At 42.2% G+C, this 10451-nt stretch overlaps 1 protein-coding gene across 1 annotated transcript; it reads right to left on the bottom strand.

The window, feature by feature from the left end:
• Positions 1-2280: 2280 nt before the first annotated feature.
• On the bottom strand, positions 2281-7303 carry PPP1R3C (protein phosphatase 1 regulatory subunit 3C). The gene is made up of 2 exons (XM_019638979.1): positions 7170-7303; positions 2281-4746 (listed from the first exon to the last, which is right to left on the bottom strand). Exons 1-2 carry the CDS (start codon positions 7181-7183, stop codon positions 3807-3809), a joined length of 954 nt encoding a protein of 317 aa, XP_019494524.1. The 5' UTR covers positions 7184-7303; the 3' UTR covers positions 2281-3806.
• Between the last annotated feature and the right edge of the window lie 3148 nt (positions 7304-10451).

A 10451-nucleotide genomic window follows, 5' to 3' on the forward strand; every position in this document is an offset into this window, starting at 1 on the left:
CATCTAACTGTGAAAAATAGTGGGGATTCTGGTCAACCAGGTGGGATGAAAGGCTATGAGAAACCAGACATCCTCTTAAACAGCCCATGCACAGACTGTCTCACTCACAGGCACTCACCCTGGGCTCCAGCAAAGGAACAGTAACTCAGGGGGTGTCAGAGACATACGGGGGGCAGACTGAGGTGTGTGTCTTCAGGGGGAGGGCTGGAGACAGTCCTCATTTTCTATGTGAGGGGGCCTGCTCCCATGCAGCCAGCAGGCAAGTGCCATCTTTCCTGTGTTGAGCCCTCCCCCACAGGCCAAATCTGAATCTATTGGTCTGGTGAGCTCCACTGCTCCACACTGCTGACTCATTGGGAACCCGTCCTATCCAACTCTCCCAATGCCGGAGGCACTTTCTCTGTGAGCAGCCAGCCCTGCCTCCATTGCACTCTTTCTTGGAAAACTATCAAAGTCCACAGGTCCCAGGTGGGCAGCAACTGGCTTTGGTGTGTTCTCAGACTTCTGCTGAGTGGCTCCAGGCTCAGCACTGGCACCAAACCAGAATTTACATTAACCTGGTAACCACAACTCTTCCCACTCTAGTGACTCCCTAAGACTCCGCCTCACCCAACTTGCATACCGAACGAGGCATTATCAGTGGCTGAGCCTTAACGGAGCCAGCAGGTGGCAGCAGGCCTCAGGGTGTCCTGGCTTTTTGTGGAGTTACTCCAGGCCTGGTACTGGTGGCAGTAGTCCTCAGTTTGCAGCATGACCTTTCCCACGCACCTCCAGGTTTATCACAGGCAGCAAACAACCACAGATTGTTTTGTAGCTCCTATCAGGTAGCCCCCAGCCAGTCACAGGCAGTGAGTGACCTGGGCCTGCACTGGAGCTATTCACACTCAGGAACACCCTACTCTTTGACCAAGCTTTCTTTCAGTCATTCACATTCAGCCTGGGGACAAGCCCACATTGGGTCAAGCTGGCACAGGCGACCAGCAAGCACTGACCAGAGTCATGCCTTCCTGGAAAGCACTCCCTCTTTAATAAAGGGGGCAACTACAAAGGAGGGTCACCAGGAAGTGAAGTGAAAGTGTGAAGCAGGAGAACACTAGACAAGAAATCACTGTCCAGCCTGGAATTCGTCTTCCAGCCTTACTCAATGTGGCACAGGACCTTGAACAAGTCACTATCCCTTTCTTTTATAAAGTTGGGCATTGGAGTTCCATAGTCCACAGGGTCCCTATTGGATCCAAATTTAATCATTCTCCATCCCATGAGAAGAGGGTGTTCTCCTTCACCTAACCATTGGCATGAATAGAAAGCCAGAGGGAGCAAAATAAGGGTAATGAACTCCAATGCCTACAGAGGTCAGGCAGATAGTCTAAGAGAGTGAAGCAGTGGGTGTAAACTCTGACAACATAAGGCAGGATACTCCATGTAGGAATGCATGCCTCATCTAAAGGGGGCAGCTGCTATTCAACTCCAGGTAGATGGCAATATGAAGAAAGGTCTTGCAATTTTTTATGGAAAAAAATACAGATTTTTAAAAGTATAGTCTGCTCTTTAATTTTTGCAATAAATTGTTTAAAGCAAAACAAACAAAAAATCTGTGTCAAACAAAATACATCTGCAGCTAGATACAGCCTGCAGGCCTATAGTTTATAACCTCTGATGAAGAGGATGTTGCAATGATAAAATTTGTTCTTCATAATTGGGCTTTTCTAGTAGATTGGTTACTTATATCCCCTTAAGTTTTAGATACAGTGTGCAGGTGCAGAAGCTCTTTCTAGAATTTTAGGCGAGAACTGAAACTACAACTTAGGTTCAAAGACCTGCTGCCTCTCACCCCAAAGAATTGAGCTCTCCCTTCAGTGTGTGGCTGATGCCCACTGCCCCCTCCCTATGCCCTCCGGCAGTTCCAAGCTTTGCCCCTTCAGGAAGTTGCTGGAGCTCAAGAGGTAGAAACCATTCCAACCTTTCCCACACAATCTCCACCCCTATTTTAGAGCTGAGAAGTGTCCGTCAAATAACGCTGACCCAGCAGAGTATGTGTGATGAGTAGTGAGCACAGATGGGGACAGTTGCAGCAGCTCAAGTCACTGCCCCTGGACCCCAGCCTCAATGATCAGGTGGTAGGAAGTCACCCACAGCGAGACTGGGACCATGCGAATACCCTCAGGTGAGTCCAATTCTTGATCCAAACTAACCTTGCTCAGTTGTCCTTAAACAAAACAGGAGAATCCCAGTTCATGGCTTCTTTTTTAACCAACGATGGCTTTGATAAAGGAAACATACTTAGATCTTATATCAAACACTTTTATTCTTAAAGTGAGAAGTTCACTAAGGATAGCTACAGGAGAGTGAAATAGTTAGAGTAGAAAAACTGTGGGTGCTAGCCAAAATTGTGAGTATTTCAAATACTGTCACAGCAGAGTTATTCCAATAGCACTTTTCCAGCATAGCAGATCACACATGTTAAAATTAAGTGCATTCTCTGAACACCTCTCAATAGACATGCACAAGAATAGAAGCAAACATTCAGGGACCCCTGTCCTTGAGATCTTACAAAATGGATTTATGCACACCTCAAAACAAATATATTACAACACATCCAAAACAATTCACATCCATTTAAAAAAATATTTTGACTTCAAAGAAATTGGTAGAAAGACTTAAAACAAGGTGAATATAGGAAAGAAATAGATTGCTACTTTTACGTGCAAGGTACTTGATTCTTGAATTGAGAATCAGTGTCAGTCCTCACTTCCAACATCACATCAAAAAAGTGTGGTGAAAAAATAAGTCACCTTCAATATGAAGGATGTGAGTTGTGTACACTGCCAACACTCTCGAAGATGCAACAGTATTGCAGGAGAAATGCCAGTATACACAGTGGACCTTATGAGGCCAAACACTCATGAGTCATCAGATGACCCTTCAGATATTTGGGTTAAGCAACTATAATACTCTGGTTTAATCAAGGCACTTGCAAAGAGCTATTTTTGACATGACATACAGTCCCTACAAGTTGTTAGCCATTGGTGATGGCATGGTTTTTTGGTTAAGCGGCATTCTATACTGAGGTCCCAAACATGATGCCTTCATCACAAACAAGGTCACTTATAACATTACGACTGCAAAGCCAGATTAGCTTAGTTTCCCCAAATCATGGTTTTTTGATAAATCATGTTTGAACACAAAGGCTTCCCTTAAAATTTTGATTCTCCAGGGCTATATAATCCACCTTTCCTCAACACCCCTAAAGTTTGGTTTTTCTCCATAAGAATACATAGAATGAATCTTTTTCTGCCCTCTACACATTATTTACCCAGGAGAGAACTGTAAAACCAACTTAAAAACGCAAAATAACCTTACATTTTCTCACCAACAGTTAAGTGTCAGACCTCCTGCTCTTACTCTGACTCAAGCTACAGAGCCTTTTATAAACACTTTTCAGACATTCCTCATACCATTAACACAGCTTTCCATAACCATCAACTGGCCTTCCTCAACCTTTCCTTTCTCAATGTCAAAGCTAGTGAATTGAGAGGGAAGGAGAAATGGCATTGAAAAAGTGTTACTTTTATGAAACGGGTTCCAGGCTGTTACTTGATCCTTTACAGCCAAATTGGGCAGCAGCATCCAGGTAGACCCCATCACTAAATTCTTAAGTGGCTATCTCTTTTTTTGTTGCCAGGTCTCAAAAGCTCAAACCTAAACTACTGAAGGAAAGTAGCTAAGACTTCTTAATATTGAGCAATACAGACCTAGGGTTACATGGGGAATCTGACAGGTCAAGACCAATCACTAGGTTGCTTAATTTATCGATAGGAGGCCAAGTTCTCCATTCTCCCCCAGCTCTGCCATTCTGGGAAGAGCCCGCTGGCCAGCCTAGGACTGCCAAAGATTGTTGACTCTAGCTCAGTCTTGGGTGGCGCGCGGTGGAATGCACAGTCCTGGGATGCCATCTGTGTCTGCACTCCATCAGGTTTCCACTGCACATGGACAATTTTATAATTCTGACCCTCATTGTTGTCCCAGAAGACCTGCCCATTAGCATGGTAAGAAATGCAGAATTCAATTTTCTCCTCCGTTGGAATGACAGAGGGTAAGTCAATGGCAAACGAGAAGGTGTCACTATCTGAGCCACCATACACGTTTTTCATGTAGGCACAGTCCACATTGGTGTAGCTTTTCCAAGTATCAAAAGTAATGCGGATCTGAACCTTCTTCTCAAAACTCACGTTTTTCACTTTCACAGTCCCTGTCACTGTTCGCTCTTGCAGAGAGCAGTTCTCCAGACACACCGAGTTCTTCTGAAAGTGGTTCCGAAAACTTAAGTAATCAGTTGAGGGCTGAGGGAAATCTAAAATCAAATTTTTCTCCTCATGGAGTTTTAAGCCGGAGGACAGATCATTAAGGTCCAAGAGATCAAACTGCAGATCCCAAGCTGGTTCTTCTGGGAGGTCAGAGAAAACATGGATGGCGGTGAGAGAGAGGCCCTTGGAGTCTGCAAATACAACCCGTTTCTTGGCTTGGTTGTGTGAACGCTTCCAATCATTCTGTGATTTGGCTTCCTGTTTTATATTGAGACACGGTTTCAGAGGCTTTAATTTGTGGACAAAATTTCTTCGCTGAAAGTCATCATAAGGGCCCAGGAAACTCTTCAGAGGTGGCGAATGAGCCAAGCACAGCCTCATGGCCACATCCACTGGCATGACTGAACTTGTCAAAGGCCGTGGATCTAAAACCTGGATCATCCTGGAATACAAGAAGAAGAAGGGTTATCACCTGGATCTGGAATGCTCTTCCCCTGGTCCCAAATATATACTATTTTTGTGTTGGTTAAATTATAGCCGGCATGTATCTGGGAGGTGCTACCATATGTAGTAAAAGAAAATATTAGATGATCAGATCTGCGTTCTATATTTAGCTCTACACTTGACTGGCCACAAGGCCATGGGTTAACAGCTTAAAACACTTCGGGGAGGGGTGGGGTCTCAGTTTCCCCACCTGAAAAATAAAAGGGTTGGGTCACATAATCTTGAATACAGCTATAAAAACCACTGGCTCTGTTCTCAACCAGTGATTCTCAAACCTGTCTGGTCATAATGGCTTAGGGAGCTGGTTTCCTTTCTTGCTTTCTTTCTCTTCAACACAGATTCCTGGGACTTACAGACACTGAGACAGAACCTCTGGGGTGAAGACAAAGAGAAACATATGCTCTTAAAGCTTCCCAAGTGATGCTAATGACCAGACAGGTTCTGGAATCATAGTTCCACACTCAGTGCTCCTTCTGGCTGCTTTGCTGATTTTGCTGTTGAATTGATCACCCTTCTCTGAAAAGGTAACCCATTTGGAAAGAAAAAAAAGTAGCAATAAAAATTCTCATGAAACAGTTTTGCAAGTGAGAAAACTGGAAAGAGTGAAGTCAGGGGGGCTATTATCTCTGCACTTTGATTATCAGGTCATTTCCCACAAATGACCAACTGAAATATAAGCTAGCAATGCATGCACTTAAAGAACAACCTGCCATAGAACCTATGTTTCATATAGAGAGACATTCATGACAAACCTATATGTAAGTAGAAAAAGCCAATTGCCTGAAAATTGGACTGTTTTTAATATATATTATATATGTATGAACTTGTAAATGAATAAAAACAATAGGAAATACACCAAAAAGTTAATTATTTCTGGGTGATAGGATTATAGGTGATCTATTGTCTTGGGGTTTTGGTTTTTTTGGCATTTTCTAAAGTTTTGGCAATGGATATTTATTTATTTATTTATTTATTTATTTATTTATTTATTTATTTATTTATTTTATATGCTTTCTTGACTGAAAAGGGCAGATTTACAGGTAACCTTTAAAATAGCAAGAAGATCCAAGTTGTGTAGTGGCTACCTTTAACACAGTAAGGGAATGAATGTTTGGTGTAGACATTTAAACCAACCATTTGAATGCAAATAGGTAGTTTATAATTCTTCAACTAAGTCTTTCTTATTATTAAGCTTTGGGCAGGGGTCTCAAACTGGTGGCCCTAGGGTTTATTTCGTCTGTGCTTTATTTTTTAATTTTAAAATTTGATTTTAAATTTCTTTAAAAAGAGACTCCAGGTTTCCAGTGACACAGGCCACTCTGATGGCACACACCCTACTTGGTCTGTACCACCTTAGGAGCTTGAGACTCCACTCCAGTAAGAGGCTTTTCTGTGCCGGCAATGGATATTTATAACTAGAAAGATAAAAAAGCTATTTAAATTTTAAACATAACTATGTTCAGCAATATTAAATTAAGAAGTGTCCATCAAGGTTGTTGTTTTTTTTCTTGGCCCTTAGCCCTCAGTACATATTGCCAAGCTTATGGACTTTTTTTCCTATCCTAGCCTTACAGATAAGAGGTGTGTGTGTATTGTACATGACGTTTCTTAGTAACTCTTCACAGCAGCTCTAAGCATGCAGGCAAATGGTCATCACAAAATGGATAATAAAAGAACATCCACAGAATTAACTTTACTAGTTCTTGGATTTTTCTGGAAGACATATAAACTTAGAACAAACAAATGAAAGCTATAGCTACATCTGTGGGTCTAATAATAGTTAACAGGCAAGATTTTTTTGGGAGAAATCTTCTGCTAAGTTATGTCTGAGGAACAGCTATTTAAAGTAGTTTTGTGTGAGGTTTGTTTTGTAGTTTATTTTTTGCACTTATACAAAGATGGTTTTAGAATTTAGCGATTTCCCTGGAATTTTAAGTCCTGACCAAGATTTCAAAAATCATCATCTGCTCAAACACTGAGACTGAGTTTACCATGGCAAACCGTGATAAGAGCGGACAAGGACGAATTCAGTCCTGCAATGTCAAAGTGTTGTTCCCACAAGTTAAGACTCCTCAGGACATCTGTGCAGGACCAAGAGATAACAGTCGGAATCCGTAAGGGAATCACGACTATATCTGACTCCTTAAGACTGTTTCTGGTTTAAGAGGCGGATTACCAAAATCAGCTCCGCCTAAGAAACACAGAGCAAATGTCTACACCTCCGAGGCTTCCCGGATGCCAGATTCAACTCAACAGTCAGCTTGCCCTCCCGCGGAGTCTCCATTTGCAGGGAGGACAGAAGGGAAACGCAGCCCAACCTCCCCACAGCGGCGCGCACACTCGGCTCCCGGGTGAACCTACCTGGTGCAGCTCATTAGGCAGAGAGAGGGCAGCGGACCGAAGGAGCTGGCACTCGTTGCCTGCGCAAACTCCCAGCCGGTTCCCAGCTGTCCCCGTTGGGCGGCAGCTCCCGCAGATTGCGCGTGGGGTGCCCGAGAGGCCTCTTATCTGCTCCAGACCACGTGACCCAATGTCTTGAACCAACCAGCGCCCAGCTGGGGCCGAGCCCTCGCGGGGAGTACGTGACCGCCGTGGTGCTGCACTTGCAAGGCGTTGAGGGTGGGGCAGGGTGCTTCGGGACGTCACCAGCGGGACTGAGTTAGCTCGGGGCGAGAGGGCGCGGAGGCAGCACCGCACGTAGCGGGTGCTGGCGAGGACAGAAAGCTGCAAATCTCACCCAGGGGAGGCGCCAGCTCAGCCGGCTGCCGGAAAGGAGATGCCTTGGAGTCTGGAGGAGTCTCTGCACACAGTTAAATCTGAGCACAGAAAGCTGTGGCTCGTTCCAAATGTGTATATTATTTGAAATGTTTATATTGTTCATTGCTTAGTGCACCCGCTCAGCTTAGCCTGAGTAATAAGAAGCTGGCTGCATATTTTGTGGTTAGGGTGAATTTACAAATGCACCACGCAGTAGACGAAGGCTGCCAGGAATTAACCATCTCTAACAAATATTGTGAATAAAGCATGAGCAAACAGCTAGGTGGCATTTAATTAGAAAGAACTTTGTGTTGTGATCTATTTTTCCGTTTTTCTCCCTGGAAGAGAAAACTAAAGAAAGAAATGAAATAGCCTTTTTTGCTCATGTGGTCGGTCAGCCACAGAGCCAGTGGTCAACCCCAACTCCCTCTGCTCAGTTCTGACATCCTTTGGCAGTGATGTGGAAACCGAAATGTTAAAATATCACACTAAGTTTTCCTGACTCCCTGAGCCAGTTACTTTCACTGAGGTTTCATTATTTTGTTTAGTTTGGGAAGTTTGTAGACCTTCAGTCACAACCATAAAATTGAACTTCTAAGTAGAGTATGAATTATTTTTGTAAAACCCACGTCCTAGTTCTGTTCTATTAATGTAGATATCCAGGAGTCAATTAAAATGTACAAAAATCCTTGTATCTTTTAAGCAACTGTCAAACAGTGAAATTGTTAAAGTCATTAGAATGAAGAAAAAGAAACTCATGCCAATATCACTGGGGAAGATAATTCTTTTTTTTTTCAGCTTTTCTTCACAGACTTTTATTTTCAATATCATAGAATATTCCACATAATTAAAAAAAGAAAGAAAGAAAGAAATCAGCCCTTAGTATAAAGAGATAATCAAGGTCTAGGGAAAGGAAACATGATCATCAATTTTATTCTCAAAGTTATGCTGTGTCTTTTTGGAAATAGTATTATTCCATAAGGGATAACTTTTTTTTTTTAATTTTAACTATGTATTTATGAATGTATTTTTTTTTTAATTTTTTATTGTTAGTTTCAGGTGTACAGAACAATGCAATAGTTACCCTTTTCACCCTCACAAAGTAACAACCCCCCTCCCCCATCCACTGCCCTCCCACCCCCGACATCATGCTTATCTATTACAATTCAATTGATTCCATTCCCACTCTCTACTCCATGTCCCGAGACTATATGTATATATAATTATAGTTGACATACAATATTATTCAACATCAGCTTCAGAAATACAGTGCAATGGTCAGGCCTCTACACAGACTATGAAGTGGTCTCCCCAACAGGACATGAGTCCATCTGGCCCCATAAGAAATATTTACAACATTATTGATTATATTCCTCAGACTGTCTTTTTCTATCCCTGAGGCCATATTGTAATTACCAATTTGTATTGTCTCATCCCTTCCCCTTCTCCTTCATCCCCACCCCCTCCCAGCTAACAACCCTCAGTTCTTCCTCTGTGTCTCTGAAACTATCTCCATCCACTTCTCCCATCCATTCAGTTCCTTAGAATCCACGAATAAGTGAGATGCCCATCGGTAGATGACTGGATTAAGAAACTTTGGTACATTTACACAATGGAGTATTACTCAGCTATAAAGAAGAAGGAAATAGTACCCTTTGCAACAATATGGATGGAACTAGAGAACATTATGCTAAGTGAAATAAGTCAGTCAGGGAAGATAATTCTTGCTTGGGCCTGAATTTTGTAGTGAAAAGTCCAATTCTAGCAGACTCACTAGACCCTCAGCCCAACCAAAACTAGCTGAAAGGACGTAATCTGGGTTTGACACTTACTAAATTATTTACCCATCAATTTACCCAATGATAAAGGTGGAAGGTGCTTTAGGTTATCATTGGCTTCAAAGTTGTTATTTCACAAATGAGGAATCTGAAACTCAGAGAAGCTGCACTGCTATTGAGAGACTGGTTAGGTCAGATCCAAAACTAGAACACTGGGTAGGGTTTTCTCCTCAACTCACGATCATATGTTGAGCTTAAAAAGTGGGTATTACCACTTAAAGTTATGGAGAAACAAAACAACAAGAATGTGTTGTGATCCCATTTGGGGGAAAAGGTATGTATACATAGATAAAGAATATGCTTTACCAAAATGTTAACAGTGCTTATTTTTGGATGGTGAGGTTATGAGTAATTAAAAATGTCTTCGTCATTTTGCTTCTCTGTATTTTTTAATTCTTCTACAATGAACATGGACTCCTGTGATTAAGAAATCATTTTCAAAGGACTTTAAAACTTTTAGAGTCAACTAACATGTATAGCCTACCTACCAGGTGACAGAAACTGTGTTGGCACCACATACTCGTCATTCACTCACACAGTCCGTTTGAGTTTGCTCGTCAACATTCATGCTGCTTTCTCTCCTGCCCCCTGGTGCTGACTGGTGCCATAAAAGCCAACCTCTCTGAACTCCCTAAAATAGAAGCTCAGCAAAACAGGGCTCTCCCGTAAGAGGATGCAGCACTCGATAAACCTCTAAACTGGATGATCCAGTCCCTCTCTCTTTTTTTTCCCCAGCGTCATTGAGATCTAATATAATATTGTGTAAGTTTAAGGTGTACAATGTGATTTGATACATTTATGTATTGTAAAATGATTACCACCAGAGCGTTACCTAACACCTCCATCACGTCACATTATTACCATTTCTTTTTTGTGGTGAGAACATTTAAGATCTACTCTCTTAGCAACTCTCAAGTATATAACATAGTATTATTAACCATGTTGTACATTAGCTCCCCAGAAGTTTGTACTATTTGACCATTTCCCCATTTCCCTCGTAGCCTCGGGTAACCACTATTTTACTCCCTATGTCTATAAGTTCAGCTTT

The sequence above is a fragment of the Hipposideros armiger genome, unplaced genomic scaffold, assembly GCF_001890085.2.
Source record: "Hipposideros armiger isolate ML-2016 unplaced genomic scaffold, ASM189008v1 scaffold_42, whole genome shotgun sequence".
In the NCBI taxonomy this organism is placed as follows: domain Eukaryota; kingdom Metazoa; phylum Chordata; class Mammalia; order Chiroptera; family Hipposideridae; genus Hipposideros; species Hipposideros armiger.